Raw genomic sequence first — 19,984 nt, forward strand, 5'->3', positions numbered from 1 at the left:
GAGCATTTTTGACTCTCTAAAAAGAGCGATGCCGATGCGGTTACGTGCCTTTGACAGTTCCCAGTCACTCTCACCTGGAGGAAATCAGGCTCTTTTATAATGTGTCTGCGCTGGAAAGCAGGGTGTTGGCCAGGATGCAACGCTCTGGCTTTACAGAACGGATGGCAGTCGTGTCTCACAGCTCCCAGCCTCCTCAGTGACTTAATTACCTCTTATGGTTCAAGCCAATAGAGAGAATGCTATAGCTTGAAAGAATTGGTTATGCAGCATTTTTTTCTTTTTCTTTTTTTAACAAAATTATAAGCTTTTTAGGAGGCACTGAGCTGATCATGTCTAATCCCATTGATTCACATTACACAGACTCGGGGGGGGGGGGGGGGGGGGGAATGGATGCACAGTGTGTCTCCAAACAGTCCTCACATGCCTGTATGTGCATGGAGACCTGCTTTGTTTGCAGGAATCATTCCTCCTGTCTGCCGTGGGCTTTGAACTTGCTTCCAGTCTGCTGGAGGTGGGACCAAATTAGCAGTTTTCCTCTCCTCCTGTTAAAAATCTGTACGTGTTAGGGTTTCTTCCTTCCTTTCTTTCTTTCTTTTTTAACCCAGTAAGAGGCGTCAGCAGTCAGAGATAATTAAGTCATGTGGTTTTCCTCCTTTTCTTTTTATTCCTGCAAGTGTTTTCTTGTGGCGCCCATGGTGTGGGGATGGCCACGTCAAGAGCAAGCTTTAAAAGGCTACTGAAGCCTCAGATTGTGTTAGCTCAACTCGAGATGTAAGCTCTTATTTGATCAAGGATTTAACCCCCCCCCATTATTTGATTTACAAGGATTTAGAGGACTGGATCTCTTCATATGGTAAGATGATTGCTGTTTAAAAGGCAGGGTAACTACAAAACACGGTCACAAAAACAAATCCATATAGAAACATAACGTAAGTGAAAGATTTAAGAAGAGCCATCAAAATGCTTTAAAACCAGGTGTAGATGTCACTTTTGAGAGACGCCTTTTGTCATTGTACCCGTATGTCTGCCATTGCTAGTTCAGTGGAGTTCGGCTCCCTTTACATCACTTCCCATATTGAAGTATGTTACTCCTCTTCCATTGTTTGTCCCCTGACGTGTCACATTGATGCATTTTAATTTGACAGGCGATAGAATTGAGAGCGCCAGTGGTCTTTGTTAATTTAAAGTAAGCGTGCGGTGTAATTACAGTGTCCAGTGGACGCAAAGTTGCTGTTTGAGTAAGATGTGTTACACATTCTTATTTCTCCTCATGGCAGTCATTTCCTTTGCCACAATAGTTGGTGATTGCGCTGGCTTTGTGACAACAACAATGAAGTGGAGCTGCGATGCGTTGCTCACTGCGTGCATGGAGGACTGCTGGAGTAGTTGTTTGAGGCACATTTGTGTGACTGTAATCGCAAACGATTAGGAAAAATGGCTGTAGCTTGGAAAAACATTGATCTGAAAAGGATGAGCTCTGTTTACGGATTGCCACATAGGATATTCTGTACTCGGCCTGGGTGATAAACTGAAAATTTACCGATACCAAAATTTCCGAAAATTACCGACGTCATTTTGCCCATTTCGGTATGTTTGGTGTTTAAAACCCCGGCTCGTGCCGTCCAACACCCTGGAGTGTGGGCGGCAAAGAAGATCATCTGTTGAAAAAAGATGAAGTAATCGCCCCCCCCACCGTGGTCCGCAATATCACTTAATAACCACCACGATCACGGACGACAAGTTCCGGTCGAGCTGCAGAAACTACTGACGACGGAAGCGGCAGCAGGAGGAGCGGAGTCATCAACCTATAGAGCTAGAGTTCTATTGTGGTTTATGAGCTGGAGTCTACGTCTAAATTTCTATGTGCTCTGTCTTGGGTGTTTTTGGTGTACTTGGTGAGTCACAGCACCCCTAAAGGCCTGGCGTGTGTACTACATGTCCTGAAGTTTACAAGGGATGCAACTTGTTTCTCTCGTTATAGAGAACCAAGTTACTTGACAACTTGATTGTATCCATTTTCGAGTAAGCTCTTTGAAATAACCATATTCAACTTTGTTTGCAGGAAATGTAAGTTATTTTATACTTGTAAATGTATTCCGTCATTCTCATTTCAAGTAATCTGTGCTTAGTTAAAAATACTAAAAGTACTTAATTTGCATATATTTTCAGACAGTGGAGCTATACAGTCCTTTAAAGTGGCAATAAGTAGGTCCAGGGAGTCATACTATCAATATACCTGCCACATCTAATGGCCAAGCATTTTTTTGCGCAGGGGTCACAGTTATAGTCCATTTATCGTTACTAAAATAAACTGCTCAATATATCGTGGTATTGCTTTGAGGCCATAGCGCCCAACACTATTCTGTACGATTTTGACATTTGTGTGAGCTCCAAGCCACTTTTTATATTTGACTAAAATTGAACATTAAATATGTTAAGAAAATGAGGGGGTTCAAATTGAAGGTATGATGTTTTAACATCTCTTTTGGACCCTGGAGCAGAGGGAGGCACTTGATATTGTTGACGATCTGTGTAAAGATTGTTTACTCTGTGTTAGGAAAGACTGGCATTTCTGGAGCCTTCGTCTATACCCTGTGGCGTATATAAATAACAATGAGACAATACACATCCTCAGGTATCCATATTTAGATGACAAAGGAGGACAAAGAGTGATGGAAGGTGATGCAGCCCCGGCAGGAAGCCATCACGCAGTTAGTTTCGTCCTTGCAGTGGGCTCTACTCCTTACCTACTGGCTCCCACACCAGCACCCACCCATGCCCCCCACCCATTAAAAGCTGAGTAAACCTTCCTTAAAGGGAGTAAGCATACATAGTGTTCACATCGGAGGACAAACAAGAAGCTGAGAGGTGCCACATAGATCAGTGTGACTGCTCCCAACTGGCCTGTCACAGGGTGCACTCATCTCTCTGTGACGTGAATAGTGGGATGACTCACCGCTTGCAGTGCAAGGAGGGAGAAAGAGGCACGCGTGCGTGTGCGTGTGTACGCGCGTGTGTGTGCGCGCGCACTTGTTTGTTTGTGTGTGCGTGTGTGTGCGGGCTTGCGTGCGTAGATGCATTTATGGTTGGGTGGTTTAGTTTGTTGCAGACGATCTCTGTTCAGATGAGTGTCTGCTGTGTATGCTTCTATCTTTAACCCCGCTGTGTACCGACAGGGCAGCATCACAACATTACACAAGGCACAGGGTTCTGGGTTTAATGTATTTACAAGGATTTGTTGTATCTCGCTTCTGTTTGTGTATCCAATAATCATATATTTTTAGCAGCTGGATGTGCGCAATTGCTACGTATTAGGGCATGACAGCCTGGTTAATAGGCATAGACAATCTTGTAAAATTCAGTTTATGGAAGACGCTTGTGTCTTTTTTTTTTAATGTCTGCCTTAAGGGGGGGGGGGGCTTAGCGAGGGAAGCTAGTTATAGTGACCATTTAGCACCCCTCTGTCAGTGATCTGTCTTTAAGGAAATACAACCCAAAACCCAAACCGAAGCACCCCCCCAGGTTGGCCTTTCTCAGCATTTACCACTGCAGACGAGATGTGAAAGCTGTATCACAGTCATCTGTAGCCACCTGATAAGCTCGGTGACTGATGAAACAAGTCATCATCAGGACCACTGGGTTGATTCGATCCACTTCTTTATCCAACTTATCTAACTTAGCCTGTGGTGATTCACCACCACTTTAGATGATTCAGTCTCTGGTTGATGGCATAAAGCATTGTCTGGATCCGCCGGGGTTATTGAGCCTGATAGAGATGTGCGTTGGCCACTGAAGTGAAGGCAGCCATTCAGGCAATCAGACAAAGAGCGTGAGCACATACTTCATGCTACCCTGCTCAGTCTGTGTCTACTGTGTCTCTTACGTCAGATGCCACAGCGCTGACATACCTCATCTAATTCCCGATGGTGCTGCTTGTAGTATTCACTAATGGTGTTCACTATTTTTTTCTTATGTCCGTGGTAGTTGGAGACCGTCATGTCTTGTTTACCAAAAGCTTAGCAGGCAGGATGTGCACTGTTCTCACAGAAACTGTGGTTTCTACACAGCCTATCACTCAAACTCAATTCACTTGGGGGGGGCTGCTGGAGGCAGAGTCTGGGTGAAGCTGGAGGCCACATCAGGGATTCCACAAACAAAATCCTCCAGCGTCATTAACAGTTTTAATGATTTCTTCCGAACAGGAAATGTCCTTAACATGAATGGAACATTGAATGAAGGTCATGAACGGTTCTTCTGAACATGGTTCCTCTTGCCTACTCCTTGCTGCCGGGGACTTGGCAGCACCTCTTCTCACATATTCGTGCTCCATTTAGCTTGAGAGAGGAAGCAGTTGAGACCCTCAAAGTCTCAAACAGTGGTCGCTGTGTTCCCATAATGCATTGTTGCGATCACGGAGCTGATAGCTGCAATACATCATGGGAGTTTCTGTGAGTGGTGTTTTAGATGTCATTATTATTGGGGGTTGTATTAAGTTTGACGTGTTGGTAATCATTGTGTTGTGTTTCTGTTGCTAAGTTCATGTAGTTTGTTAGTTCATCTAGTTTAGTTTGGTCTATTAATTGTGGGTGGGCAACCAGGAGATCCGGCCCACCAAACCACCAACCAAATTGCAAAAACCTGAAAGAAAACATATGTTAAACACATTTCTCAAGAGTCGTAGACACAACACAACCCTGAGACCTGAAGCTGAAATATCAGTGATTCTGCCATGAAAGTTAACTACAAAATCATTAGCTTTGGCAAAAAATTGGCTTAATGTTGATTTTTGGTAGTAGTTGTTTGGTTTTGCAAATATATAGACCTCTCATCATCACATATGCTCTGTTCCACAACAAAGATAAGCTTTAAAGTTTGAAATCAAAGGTTTCTATGGCACTATTTTTCCTGTCCGGCCCACTCGAGATGAAATTGGACCATATGTGGCCTCTCAACTTAAATGAGTTTGACAGCGCTGGTGTATCGAATGCGAGTGTCTTGAGAGGCTTATTAGTTATCTACAAAATCCATATCCGAGAATTCTGCGAAGACCTGGTTATCTCTGGGGAAAATGAAGTGTAACACATATTTTTTTCAATGGTTTCTCATTGTTCCCTCTCTGTTAAAAATATCGTGCAGAGCTTGTCACCCTTTCCGGTTCTGATAATGGTTGTCCTGCTCCAACACACCTATTAAGTAGCTTGTAAGAAGGCTTCCTGTGGAACTTCACGACAAATCAAAATATCTGGTGTGTTGTAGCAGCAGGACATTGAAAACATGTGGGGCTACGACCTTCTAGTACCAGGAGTGTCCACCTCTTTGTCATTGACATAGGTACTTGTTTTGTAAATAAAAAGTCTTGAAAGAGGAGTTAATCCAGCCTACATTCTCACCCCTCATTGACTGAACAGTTTGTAAACTGATGATCTGACATTCACACCCATTGCACAAGTTGCAAAAAGGATTGGATACGGCTCCACATTTCCACACATCCGAAGGTCTTTTTGCCTGTAGGGTTTCCGGATCTATCTCATCGTCTGACAGGCTATTTTAGTGCACCGTATGATTGTCGGAGCACCTTCACACATATATTATTCAGAAAGGACCATCTCTTTAAGATTCCTGAGACACAGTAAAGTTACTGGAAAAAGAAACTGGATACATTCAAGAGTCCAACCTGCAACAGTCTCAGATCTGGAGAGGAATTATTTTTCACACGGACTCTATGATGAGCAATAAAATGTATAATCGTGTTATGCAGCCAGGATTCAAGGGGCTATTTCTCGTTGGTCAGGTCCGAAGTCTGCAATTATCAGCAGAATGAAATGAGCATCTCGAATTGGAAAAACACTGTTGGCTCACTAAAACTACACATTTATCCCAGTGTGTTTACACTGTATCCCTTCGAATACCCTTTTTTTATTTTTTCTCGAATCCCAACCCCTATTTACCCAAAGCCCTGTGCAACTACTGGGGTCAAATTGTAGCTGGCGAGTAAACAAGTACCATCATGAAAAGCTTTAGCCCCAGGGCTTTTGATGGTTGCAGGTCCTGAGCGGCCAGTGGTCAGTCTGTTTTTTAAATAGTGGCTACACACTGATTCCCCACAGTAAAACACACATACACGCGAGGCCCAGCTCAATGCGTTTCCTCACCCACGGCACCCTCTCCTCAAACCAAAGCTCTTCACATGTGGTTGTCACAATTTCCCCGTAAAGATCAGACACATTAGACACGCTGGCACTTTCTTTTTATACTCCGTCACCTCCCCCAGCGAACTTCAAGGACATGTACACAAACATGTGCGCGCAGACGGTTCATTCACAGCTTCTGCAGTGACTGACTCTAAGAATGACTGAGCTTGTGACTCATTCTCCCAGAGTTGCGTTGACACCAGGGGAGAGGGAGAAAAGGGTAAAGAGGTTGGAGAGAATATGAGAGGGAGGAGTCCTCGAGAGTTCTGCTTTTCTTTTCATATTGCATGCTCCTGGATGATTACCTGCTTCGTTAGATGTTTTTTTATTTTTATTGGCGAAAATGATCATCTTGGGCTTTGCAAGTTGAGCTCGTTCTGATGGGATCGAAATGATGGTTTTGGAGGTACTTTTATTTCTTCATCGGAGTCAAATAAAGAAACCTGTCCCTTGTAGCCATGGCTCTTCTCTTGTTCTGGTTTCATCTGGCGCAAAGCAGCAGCAGCAGCAGCAGCAGCAGCGTGTAATGCTCTGTAATAGGCGCAAGCATGAAGGTTACCGATTCCCTCCCCTCTTGTAAACGTCATTATCACTGGTGGGATTGTGAGCCTGATGTGGATGCCATATATTAGGAATTCAGTCTAAGTTTACAGATACCTGAGGGGGGAAAAAGGGCTATTCTTAATAAATCTTTGTTGTTTACCAGGCTGCTTCCTTCCTCAGGCTCCGGTTTGCACACACAAAAACACAGAAAAGCTGTTTCCTCCTCCTCCATCTGGCTGGATGGGTGGTGGTTGGATGCTAATGGGTATATTTTGGAGGGGCTGCTTGGACGAGTACAAACACACACACGCACTGCTCTGTAATCTACTAATATGATGCTACTCTTTTTTTTTTTTTGCAAATTTAATTGATATATTGATCATATTTTTTGCCTCCAAGAAAAATATCACATCGTTCAGACAAGCACTGTAAGCCACCCTTATCACCCAAAATCAAGGTCATGGCGTGAAACCATAATTGCCACTTTCCCTGGTTCATTGACAGCCCAGTACATGGCCTTGTTCCACTGCTTCGCTATAATTATGACCCTGTGTCAGTTCGTCTGCTCAGATTCCCTTGCCTACCCTTTCTCCCATCTTTATTTGTCAATGGAGACAGTTTATTAGATCTAATTAACAATCAAGTCTATTCCATCTTTATCGGCTCATGGTTCATCACGTGGCCACCAGGAGTGTATCGAGGGCTCCCATATGAACCTGCTGCATCTCCTGGTCTCATTGCTGTCCTTCCTACCAATGTGCCTTCCCTGATTTTTTTATTTTTTACACCAAGGGTGCTCACACTTTTATCGGCATGCGAGTTATGTATAAAATGACCAAGTCAAAAAGATCTACCTACTTCAAAAATGTGAACTATTTCTATCTACGGCAGCACTGTGAATAGCTCCTCTTTAGCAGTCACATCAGGAAACTCCACACGAATGAAAATGCACATCTGGGCTGTGTCACTCGTGTCCTACTGCAGTGAGAAACAGTGGCCATCTGCAATGTCCTTCCAACGTTTCTGGGTTAAATCCTCCGCCATGGCTTCACTGCGCTGTGTAATTGTACTTCTTGACAGCTGCGGTGCTTTGATCAAACATAAAATTCCTGCGTTGTTTTTAAAGTCTGGGAACAATAGGTTAGCTGCGTCAACGAAGGCCCTTTTTTCCCATCTCTCTGCCTCGGAAGGACTTCTCGTTCTTAGCGATGCGGTGACTCACCCGGAACAATGCTCCGGTGGCAGCTTTCGCTTTTCAAGTTGGCTTGTGAGAAAAACGACTGCTGTCCTGGACAACTGGCCTTTTAGTTCCTTCACCTTTCTCTTTCTCGGCTCACTTTTCGCAAAGTCGGCGTCGTATTTTCGAGGAATAGTCCGATAATGCCGCTCCACTTTTTCCCTCCTTCGGTATTGTGATGGTAGATTGGCAGATGAGGCATACGCACTTTGAAAATGCCAACGTGAAAAATAGACTCCTCCTCCCATTCCGCATGAAACTAATACATTTTTGTCTTCTTACTTGGTCCAGCTTCCCCACTCATTTTTATACCCTTTCTTAAGTTTAAGAGAATAATACCGACCACTAAGAATTGGAGGAAACTCGGCGGTGTTTGCACATGCGCAGTGACCGAAGTGTCGGATGTCATCTGACCGGCTGCACTGTATGTCTGTCAAGTGACGGGATGGATGACAGGCTGACGTCTATTTTTTTTTTTTTAACGCCAAGCCATCTCCCCACACGACCTACGCGATCGACCAGACAGCCTCCGTCCAGCCAGTCTCTTCTGCTTCTTTATCATCCTCCCTAACTAATCGAGGGTTCATTGGATATCTGATTAAACCTGACAGTTTCCTTGGATTGTTGACATTCCAAGGAAACTGGGGCCTGCCAAGTTTCCACTGTTTGCAGTACGCCTCAGGAGGGGAGCACTGTGTGAAGTCCCACCGGACTGTTTTTCTTCCTCTTGTTTCTAATTTCAGACACAAGTAAAACAAGAGGTTGCCACCTTCGCACATGTGTGTACGTACGCGCACATGCGAACTTGAGCTTTCATACGTCTCTCCTTGGTGTTTTTCCCTCTGGAAGGCTGGCAGTCCACAGCCACGTCAGCACAACCAATGCTCCACTTGATTTAGGGGAGGGCGAGGAGTTATGCCCCACCCCCCACCCCTCCCTTTTTTCCCCTTCCCAAATCTGATCTCTGTCAGCACTCGTGCGTCAATTTGATGCAAGCGAGTGGGCGTTTTTACCCCCCACTCATTCTCCACCCTTTCTCTTCCAATAGTGTAAAGGGTTGCTCATTCCCACCTCTCTCACTGTGTGTTTTCTCTTTGTCTTCTTATCCCCAACCCCCCCCCCCCCCCCCCCCCCCGAGTTGATTCGCACAAAGCCATCCAATCGTAATGGACAACATATAAAATGCTAATGTGATTCATCAGAATTCTTATTAGTCCACCTCAGTGCCACCAGCTAGAATTGCCTTAATCAGTCATTAGGCGGGTGCACAGCTGAGCAGCATGCGGCATAAACACAAGAGCATTTATTTATCTTTAAAGTGAGTAGAGTTAACAGTACACACTCTGAACTCCCACTCAAATTATCAGGTAATCTGAAATCAATGACGGCTGAGTGACTGCCTTCGTTCAGCCAGAATTCTCCCATGCTCCCCGCCTGGAGATTTTTGTCCTCGCTCACCCTGTGTTCTTTAGTATGTAAATGACTCACGGCCTATTTACCCTTTTGCTTTCCGTAGATGAGGTCTACGTGTTATCTGTCTTCTGCAGGGAAGTTTTATTATCAGGCACCGTCGGGTATCCTGTGTCTACATGCTCCTGGCTTGCTGTGTGGACGTTGTCGATGCATATGGTAATGACAGGACTTCTAATAAAGTGGTAGTCTGGGTCAGTGAGACGAGACGTGACGGCATTCAAGCACATAATACGAGACAGCAGATGTGTGTAGGATGCAGTTCTACTCATTAAACCTTCCAGCAATGGATCCATTCATAAATGTATATATACACCAATGGAAATGACAAATACGGGGCGAATTTATGTTTGATGTCCAATCTTTCGTTCGCCTGCATACTGTTTACTTCTCTCTCTGTTGGTCCATCTTTTCGTGCTCTCACTCAGTTGATCTTTCGCAGAATTTATTTGCACGCTTGAACGCAACATCAGGTCATGGCGGCTTGGCAGTGCTTAGTGTCAAACCCAGAGAGGGTCATGAAGTCGAGTCACCTGGCACAGACAAATCCCAACACACTGATCTGACTCTCACATATCACTGCTTCCATCAGAGAACCTGCTTCCTATCTTAGCTTGTAAACACAGCATGTTTCAATTAGGAGCTGGTGAGTACAGCAGTCGACTCAGACTTTAGTTATTTGTTGGTTGATTAATCTTAGTTTAAGCTACAGCAGCCTACTATAAATCATAACTTCATGAATGTCTGTTTTATGATATATAGTTTATTCTAGTTTACGGTGCTGTTGAATAGTACCGTGTACCAGAAGAGAAGTTTTTATTATTTTGTGTACAGTCGACGTAAATGGGATGAGTCAATCACAAGCGCCATCGACTTTTTTTTTTTTTGTATCGTAAGTGACATTTGTAAACTTTGTGAAGGGAGGCTGCATTAGAGAACTGTTTTATTCGACAATATTCCTGTTACTATATGTACGGTTACTCTCCAGATCTTTTAAGCTGGACTTCAGCACTTATACATGCAGGACAAACTATGTGGAAGCTTTGGTGTTTCTTGGTTTTTTTTTGTCTTAATTGGTCTAGACAATGGCCCTGTTTACACAACAACATTTCAAGGACTGAACTATCAAACTCCCAAGTGCCAGGAGAATGTGGACTGAGAGTCATGATACTCTGGAGGCCGCCATTGTTATTGTCCATCTACTCCAGGGGTGTCCAAGCTCGGTCCTGGAGGGCCGGTGTCCTGCATGTTTTGGAGTTTGCACAATGGAAATTGATTTTAGCCACAAATATCGATGAATTGATGAAATCAATTTTTTGCCCAGCCCTAATTCACGCTTTCATGGTAAGTTTAAAAAAAAAAAAGACATGGAATATTCTTGCTTTTTGTGTGTTTTTTTGGTGAAGCCAATTGCAACGGTTGTGACTGAGATCACATTATAAAATCGATCAATGCAGAAAACTAGGTCGATCCAAAGGTCAATGTTGGGTGGTGCTGTTTTGAACACACACACACACACACACACACACACACACACACACACACACACACACACACACACACACACACACACACACACACACACACACACACACACACACACACACACACACACACACACACACACACACACACACACACACACACACACACTTTAGTCATTTTTCATAAACTTCAGACAAAACTGATGGAAAGCTCTCCATCAAGCAGTTTCTGGGAAGGTCAGTATTGAATAGTTTTGTTCTTTTTTTCTTCCTGTCGTGCATCACATCTGGTGTAGGGAGCGCCAGTGTGTCTGTCTTGAGTTTTGTAAGAAGAGAAATGTGTGAATGTGCAAACTTGGCTCGGAGGTCGCTCCCTCTTTCTCCCCGATAGGCTTTCTGCTGAGCCGTCACTTCTCCGAGCTGAGCTCAGCCATTGAACTGGCCCCTACAACAGAGCAGAAAACTTTTTCTCAGCACTTTTCTTAAGTGGTCTTCTTGCATTTTTTTTTTCTTTCTTTCTTAAACACCCTCTTCTACTCTAAAGAATTTTCGGTGTGGATGCATTTTGTGAGATGAAATGTTTAAGGGATAACTTCAGATTGGCTGTTTATTGTAGTTGAGTAAAATGAAAATACAGAGGTTAAGAAAAACCCTCGCCTCATAGCTATAAAGTCAGTTTGAGTCCAGGTTGGGCTTGGAGGCCTGTGCAGTTTGCATGGTCTCCCTGTCCATGCATGGGTTTTTTCCCCCCCCCAACAGTCCAAAAAAGTTGCTTTTGAGGCTTATTGGGTGATTCCTGGATTGTACTCTGCTTCTCCCGTGCTCAGCTTGGATCACATCCAGCACTCTGGTTGTAGTAACTGCTTGTAGAAGATTATTGGTTCAATGTGAGTTGATCCAGGGCTGATACTGTTGAATGAATTGTCTTCATTGTCATTGTAACAAGTACAACGAAGTTGCATAGAAAGCTTAGGGGGGGGGGGAAGGAAAGACAACAAGAGTTGAAAAAGAAAGCAGATTTCAGACTGTGCTCTGGGGAGCACAGTTTGTAATTAGGGAAAAAAACAAAAGAACACCTGAGGCACATTTGAAGCGTCAACACAGATTCCAACATGTCTCGAGACGAGGCACATGGGAAGAGGAGTTTTGCAGCCCGCCACTGGGAGGAGTTGTCTGTTTCTGAGAACAGTGGTACTTTATCTGTTCAGGTACAAAGTTTAGGGTCTGCACAGTGTTTTCATGCGTTTTGTAATCCTGTGTGGCACCCTCCTCGTACGCGTTAGTTCAGCGTATGAATTGGAATTTTAGGGCCCCGTTTTAAATGGCAAAGATTTTAAGTGAAAACGCAAAGCCTGTCGTTGAGTTTTGGGTGCCTGTTTATACAGTAACGGTGCTCGGTGCCACTGAAATGCAACTGCAACTTTTGGGAAACGGCTCCCAAGGTGGAACTTTTGAAAAGTGTCGTTTTCGGGAACATCGCCATGTCAATGTGAGGCTTTTCCGAAAAGACAATGCAAAAATGTTGTGTTTTCACTTGAAACGTTGCGTACAGCTCTGGCGTTTCCTACACATTCACTCCCGGAGGGAGCAGCTGCTTGTCCTGAGAGAACGTCTTCAGTCTTGGTCTTTGTCTCTTCACAGGTCCTGCTCAGGTTCCCATGATGTCTCCAAATGGTTCAGTGCCTCCAATCTATGTGCCTCCTGGATACGTTTCCCAGGTAATCCTGCATTTCCGTTTCTTGCCCAGCGCCTTCTGATCGACAAAGCGGTGTCTTACGTGCCCTTTCTCCGCGCCCTTCTGCCAGATCATCGAAGAGAACGGAGTGCGGCGGGTTCTGGTTTTACCTCAGCAGCCAGAGTTCCACCCGGGGGGGCACTCCCCTCTCCACCATCCTCCACCTCCGCCCCATGCCCACTTGCCTGCCTTCATCCCCCACCCTGCCATGATGCCCCCTCCACCTCACCTGTACACGGGTATGGCAGGGGGCGTGGGCGACATGAGCTCCCAGTACATCTCCCAGTACCATCCAGCTCATATCTACTCGGAGCAGGGTGAGTTGCAACAGCCTTGTCCGGGCCACATTGTTCTATCTACATATTATTTGTTTGTTCTCGGCAATGTATTGCTGGGTCACGGCTCCACAGCCCTACGTGTTTGTACGTCTTACTCATAATACCCTGTGATATTGAACTGCTTCTCTGGCCTTGCAGACAGATGTTTTAATTGTTCTTTATATATTTCTTTCCAATCCTGTGTGTATCGTTGCAACCTGACGAGTGCTGCTTCCGTGCCTTTCCAGTCTCTGCAGATTCTCACGCCCAACACGGACGCCCACAATTTGTTCACAGAGATGACCGCGCGAGCAAAACGCACGAACGTCTGCAAAAGAAACTGAAGGACCGTCAGGGAGGCGGCGGGGGAGGGCAAGTGAAGGACAGCCCGCCCTCGTCCCCGCAGAAGACGTGCAGCAGCCCCCCGGCGGCGGACATTCAGAACGGGGTTGGCGGGAAAGGGCTGGAAGCGGAGCGCTGGCAGCTCAGGCACGCAGGAGCCGGCTCCGACAAGCATCCGGGCCGGGGCAAAAACGGAGAGTCGGGAGGTGAGGAGATTAACGAGCAGATGTTCATTGGGGTGAACAGGTGGGGACGTCATTAGAGGAGGGATAGCACTTGTTCTGGAAAAAGAAAGAAAAATATTTCTCTCTTTTTTTTTTGTGGTTATGAAAAACAGTTTATGCTTTTTTTTGGTGCTGACAGAAATGACCGTCTTACAGAAGTAAGATCATAAGTAAGTCGGGGCCTGATTAAATGGCTGCAGTTTCAAATGAAAACGCATTAATGTATGTTGGGCTCCCAAGGTTGGACAACAGATGAAAATTAGTTTGTGGAAACACTCTGGGCCTGTCTCCATGGAAACGGTGTAAATGCCACTACTCCATATGCGAACCCACTCGTGGCCCAACACGTCAACTATATTGTTTTCAGTTTTTTATGCCGTTTCTGTGTAAACAGACATGATTTTCAAAATGTTGGTGTGTAAACGCAAAACTTTTCAGACACAAAAACAACACACAAAAAAAAGGTGTTTTCACTTGAAACGTTGTCATGTAAACGGGGCCTCAGAGTGTGCCAAGTCGTGATTTACTCTTCAAAATCTTACCTGCCACTGATCTACAATAAAAGCTACACACGCAATCTGTCGGATTATATTTAAAAATTGAGAATATAATTGATGTATTGGGCTGTTTTTTTAAACACTTTTAACATGGGGACTAAACGTTTGAAACATTTTTAACATTTTAGTTGTGGTAAATGTGGTTTCAATTTTGTTTTAATCACTATTACTAAAATACTGCTTCTTCAAAGTACCTGTCAAGGTCGGATGTTTTTTCCTGTCATGTAATGAATCCAAAATAACTGGCTGGTTCAAAGTCTAAATCAAGCCTTTCCCTAAAATGTCAATAATGTAGATTTCTTTTTGCTTTACTTCTCTGCCCTCAGAGCTCGACAAGGAGGCTCAGGCCCTGCAAGCCCTGCTGAGCACCACCAGTAAACCAGTGGTTGGTATTCCCCTTTCTGTTCCTCTCTGTCGAATGAGTGCAGTTTGCATGCTGTGATGGCTTTCTGGACCATGGAACAGTATCTATGTGCTCCTGTTCACACTTTAAAAATAAATAAATAAACAAATGCACCGTAATGATGCTACCGTGTGCATCATTAAACATTCAATTACCCTCCATGATGAATTTTTATTTGATATCTTGTTAATGCAGGCAGACTTTCTGACTAGCAAGTGGGGATTTCCATCCTCTAATGTGCAACCAAGTATCTGTGCTCGCAGTTGGTTTAAGCCTCTTATTTCACTGTAAAAGAAGGGCTGATTTTTAAGTTAATGGTTAATCTCCCCCTCCCTGAGGCTCCCAGAAAATATTGTTCAGCTCCAAAACACAAGATTAAAGCTTCCACTTGAGGAATTGATCATATAAAGATGTACATACTTTTAGGGCCAGTTTAACAACGATTTCAAGTGGGCAACTCAGTTGTTTGTTTTTGGAGGAGGAGGAATCAACATTTTTAATTTACAAAAGCTCCCTGGATCATAACTGATGATTGTAAGAAACCAAGGTTGAAAACTCAGTGAGTTGGGATTATTTTGATTGTGTTGAAGACCGTTTTCGCCGATACGTCCGCTCCAATATCGATACATTTATAGACAATTAATGAATTGCGAAGATTAATACATTTGTGATATCAGTGTTTTGATTGTTGGATATTTGTAAGTGATGTTTTGTGTTCTTTTGTTGTTGTTGTTTTTCTTTAAACAGGTGTCTGATATTGAAGCCAGGGGAGCAGTCGTCAGCTGGAGCGCCCCCACCAGGCCCGAGAGTGACAACGGCAGCGAGGAGGACAACAGCAGCCCCACTGAGCCCTTCAGCTTCGAGGTTTCCGTCTCGATTAGCGGCAAAGATGGGAAGTACCAGAGTGTTTACTGGTGAGTACAAACAAGTCACTGCATTACAGTTGGTTTGCAAGGGCAGTTGCCTGAAAATGTGTGTTTGATTCTTTATTTTGACCGCAGCGGGGAAGAATTAAGTGCAACTTTAGAAGACCTTCGACCAGCAACAGACTATCACGTCAGGTTAGCACAGCCCTCGACCAGCTCCAGTTTCTCCTACAGTGTCCAGATACAAAACGGTATTCTGTAAACGTGTTTTCTCCCCTCAGGGTCCAGGCGATGTGTAACTGTTTACAGGGAAGCCCTTCAGAGGCTGTGAGCTTCACCACTTTAAGCTGCGAGCCAGATCCTCCCAATCCTCCCAGGAAGGCCAGTGGGACCAAGAACACGCTTGTACTTCAGTGGAAGGTGAGTAAACAGAAAGAGTCGCCAGGGTGATGGATGGAGCTGAGATTTACAGCCACCGTTTAATGGGTTGGACACCATGTTGTCTCGGGTTTAATAGAAGTGTGTTGTTTACAGGGAGGCACTCAGACCTTAGTTTTCTTTTGTGAACGACGGTTGTATTTCGTGAATATTGTTTGTGTTCGCCACCATAAGGACGACACACATTTAACAGAGAGCGACTGAAAGGTCACCCAGTTCAAATGCGTCTCGCCGGCACAGCGACCAGCGATGATTCAACATTTCTTCTGTTCACCGACTTCACTATTTCTTGTTTCTGTCAAATCAATCTTGCTGAATAATGATGATTTGCAACGTAATCGAGCAATCGTGCACAATTAACTGTCATAAATATTAATTAGGAGCTGTTTGTGACAGATTTCTTTCATGTGTTTGAATGATCCACATCCATTAATAATCCAGAACTGGAAATGAACTTCAAAGGTTTAAAAAAGCATAAAAACCCAAAACGTTTACCTGCATAAAAAAAAAACGTGTTTTTTTTTTTTGCTCTGTGGGAGAAAAAAAAAACTCAACGTTGATTTTCGACCTTTTCTGTAGTGCATGAAGATTTTTTTTTCTATAACCTCCGGAAAAAACAAACAAATCTTGACTAAGATTTTTTGACTTTTTCTGAAGTGCATGGTTTTTTAAAATTTATTCATTCATTTTTTCGTTTTCGATGTGGTTTCCCCATGTGGCCATCTCTCATCAACTAAAATACTTAGAAATGTTTAACACATTTTTACAATTACATTTGAATAATATATAAATACATTTACTGATGGTCAGTGTGGGTCTATTAACAATTTTTCTACATATAAGCGTTTGTGTTTGATGCGCAGAAAACGTCACAGAAAATCCAGTGTGAGTCATGTCAAATAACGCATTTTATTGTAAGTCAATATTAATTATACTACGTATTGTATAATAAAAATGGAAATTGCATTCACTGTATTTAGGAGTGCTTAATTAACAGTCGAGCTGGTAAATTGTTCATTTCTTGAGGGCGTTCCAGAAGGGTTTTACTGAGCAGCGCTGATGATCACACTCGCAGTGTTGGTGGTAATTATCACATTGTTTAGCACCGGTTCAGCACAGTGAAATGCAAATCTCTCTGAGAATGCGACTGTGGTAAAGCTAAACTGCATGCTTCATTTACAGGCCCCGTGTGACAACGGTTCCAAAATTCAAAACTACAATCTCCAGTGGGACGAGGTAACTTTAATACAACTTTTCTCACTTTTTGATTGGGATGCACCGGTATTACCGACGCATGGCGTCGCGTATTACCTGCTGGGTTGTATCGGGGATCCCCCACCCCGAACACAAGTGCTCTGTACAATATGAGACCCGATGCTGTTGTCAGTGCAATGTGCTTTCACGTGAGTCGCCGTGCTTCACGTCTCTTTTCTTGTCCAGGGGAAGGGCACCGGTCTGTATGAACAGTGCTACTATGGCCCTCAGAAGCAGTACAGAGTGACCAAGCTTTCCCCAGCATCCAGATACTCCTTCCGCCTCGCGGCCAAAAACGACATGGGAGAAAGGTAGGCGCGCAAATGCTCGACCCATTACCTTGGATGGCTTCCTCCCCGTTGTCCGTTTATGTCACTGTTTCTTCCATTCACCGCCTCCGTCTGCTTGTATATGTGCATCTCTCTCACACTGCGTCTCCTGTCTCTCTTTCTACCATTCTCTCCCATCCTCTGTCTCTCTCTCTCTCTCTCTCTCTCTGCCCTCCCCAGCGAGTTCAGTGAAGTGGTGGACCTGTTCACCTCATGCAGTGTGCCATTGCCACCCTTCCCTCCAGAGCTGGAGATGGCGGGAGTGACCTGGCTATGTGTAAAGTGGCAGAGACCAAGTAGCTCTCCGAAGGAGGATGACATCTACTATATATTGGAAATGGAAGAGGAAGGCTCGGTATGTCTCTGTGCTGACAGAAAGAAAATCCAATTTAAGACTGAACTGTATAAAATGACAAAGACGTTGTAGCAAATGGCAGTTGTCACACATACTTTTCCAATATATAATGATCCTATTCAGTTTTTTTTGTCTTTTTTTTTTTTTTGTTCCAGCACAGTTAAAGTTGAATAGGGATAATTCATTATTCACAGTGAGAAATTCTTGTACGATATTAGCTCCACACAGAAAAGAACACAAAATAAATAGAAGTTAAAATATTAATATGGCAGAGTAAATTTAGATAAGTAGTTTGATTGCTCATGTTAAATGTTAATATATACAGGGCTAAACATAGTATAATAGTATAAACCGTATAAAACCCGACAATGGGGAGTACATGATCAGACGCATGGACAGACGATCAAGTTGGGTTGTTTTTACAGTGACTGTCAACTATAAAACTACCAAGTCCCAGGAGATTATGGACTGGGAGCCGTGACATTTTAGAGGCAAACATGGTTCTGCATGTGCAGCAGAACTATTTCCTGTGGTCGTGGTGCACATGCGCAATAGCATCACTTCCATTGTCTACACTATGATGGAGCTCGTGTTGGAACTCGCATTTTCAGTGGCTCCAGGCATTGTGGTCATGTAAACGGACACCCAAAACAAAACAAAAGTTTTGTGTTCTTACTTAAAATCATTGTTATATAAACAGGTTCTAAATAAATAGCCCCCCCCCCAAAAAAAAACAAACAAAACAAAAACAATTTAACGTCTTACTTTTTGAAACAGTTGCGCTCCATGTTTTTTTGTTTTTTTGATGCTGTGACACTATTATTAATGTTACTTTTTTTGAACTAAAAAAAGACATTTTTAAATACAGTACATTCCAATGTGCTTTTACAGAGAAAATAGAAAAGCCCAACATATCCACATGAGCAAGCAGGTGTGTTTGCGACTGTGGAAAGGAAAAACTCCCCCCAACAGGGAGAAACCTTTGCAGAAACCAGAGTCAGAGGTGGCGGCATTCTGCGGACCGGTTGGGGTGAAAGGATGGAGGAGAGGAAAGACTTAGTGGGGAGATACATACAATACCCTTGTTAGTGCTACATACATTTCTTTTTTTTTACTACAGTAATCACAGTTGTGCTCCTAACATCTATAGCTATTGCGTCTGCAGCACCTTGAGCAGCGAACCTGGAGACATCATCCTTGTCAGGGGACACAAAATCCCCTCTATACCCCGCAGCTGTTTCTCTCGCAGACCACTTTGTTTTGTGCGCCACAGTGCTTGTCTTGTAAGTCATTGTCACACGGTTGTTTTCTTCTCTCCACTCGCCATTTGTCATCGTCCCAGGGATATGGCTTCCAGCCAAGCTACGACGGCGACGAGCTTTCCTGCACAGTCAAGAACCTCCACAGGAGCACCAAGTACAAATTCAGGGTACGTTCAGCTTCAGTGGCGTCTGCAGCAACAAGTGGAGAGCCGGAGTTTTAATATTGGGTTGAAGCGGACTGTGTGTGTGTGTGTGTGTGTGGATTCGCAACGTGTAAATGTCTTTTCCATGTTATTGACAGAAACCACTTCACAAAGATTGAAGCTTGATTAGAAGTCTAATAAACTAAATTAGCTGGGGAAATTGCTATAGGGTAGGTAATGTAGTCTGTACAGGATGCAGGATCTTTATGAAAATGTAGAATATGGTAATTGGTGGTTTGATTCATTAGAGAAAATCTAACAGGCAGCTGCGTCTCAGGTGGTAGAGTGGGAAGTCCATCATTTCTACTGTGAGCGGTCTGATGCCTCGCTACACAGAATGCGTTGAAGTCATTTGAAAACATGATGATACCCGAGATGATTGTTTCTTTTTATAGACGAATCCTATGGCCTATGCCGTGGCATACACCACATGGAAATGTCTATATTTTTGCAAAACCAAACAATTACTCCCAAAAATGACTACAATCTTGATCATAAAGCAAATTTTTATTGAAACCTTCTCGTGCAAAATGCCGTGAAACATCCCCCCAAAAAACTTGTACTTGCATTATGCACGTTTGTACAAACTCACCCTGACTTGCATGGCTTTGAGGCTCATGCTAGTTTTCTGTCTTTCGTGGCAGCATCGCTGCTGTTTTGGCTCAGGTCTCAGTGCTGTGTCCACTGCTCGCAAGGAATTTGTTTACAATATCTGTTTTCTCTTTGTTGTGTTTACAATTTGCTTGGTGCTTCGCGGGGCCTCTTGCTGGCTCC

At 43.8% G+C, this 19,984-nt stretch overlaps 1 protein-coding gene across 1 annotated transcript in view; it reads left to right on the plus strand.

Moving 5' to 3' along the window:
- The window catches only part of fndc3a (fibronectin type III domain containing 3A), a 52,670-nt gene that overhangs the window by 17,197 nt on the left and 15,489 nt on the right, over positions 1–19,984 (plus strand). Inside the window, exons 4-14 of the mRNA XM_080502539.1 lie at positions 12,567–12,643; positions 12,731–12,977; positions 13,226–13,525; positions 14,427–14,485; positions 15,251–15,417; positions 15,505–15,564; positions 15,651–15,789; positions 16,990–17,043; positions 17,248–17,372; positions 17,571–17,745; positions 19,088–19,174. Coding sequence (XP_080358665.1) covers positions 12,567–12,643; positions 12,731–12,977; positions 13,226–13,525; positions 14,427–14,485; positions 15,251–15,417; positions 15,505–15,564; positions 15,651–15,789; positions 16,990–17,043; positions 17,248–17,372; positions 17,571–17,745; positions 19,088–19,174 — 1,490 coding nt within the window. The remainder of the gene's footprint in view (positions 1–12,566; positions 12,644–12,730; positions 12,978–13,225; positions 13,526–14,426; positions 14,486–15,250; positions 15,418–15,504; positions 15,565–15,650; positions 15,790–16,989; positions 17,044–17,247; positions 17,373–17,570; positions 17,746–19,087; positions 19,175–19,984) is intronic.

The sequence above is a fragment of the Blennius ocellaris genome (genome assembly GCF_963422515.1).
Source record: "Blennius ocellaris genome assembly, chromosome: 2".
Lineage (NCBI taxonomy): Eukaryota > Metazoa > Chordata > Actinopteri > Blenniiformes > Blenniidae > Blennius > Blennius ocellaris.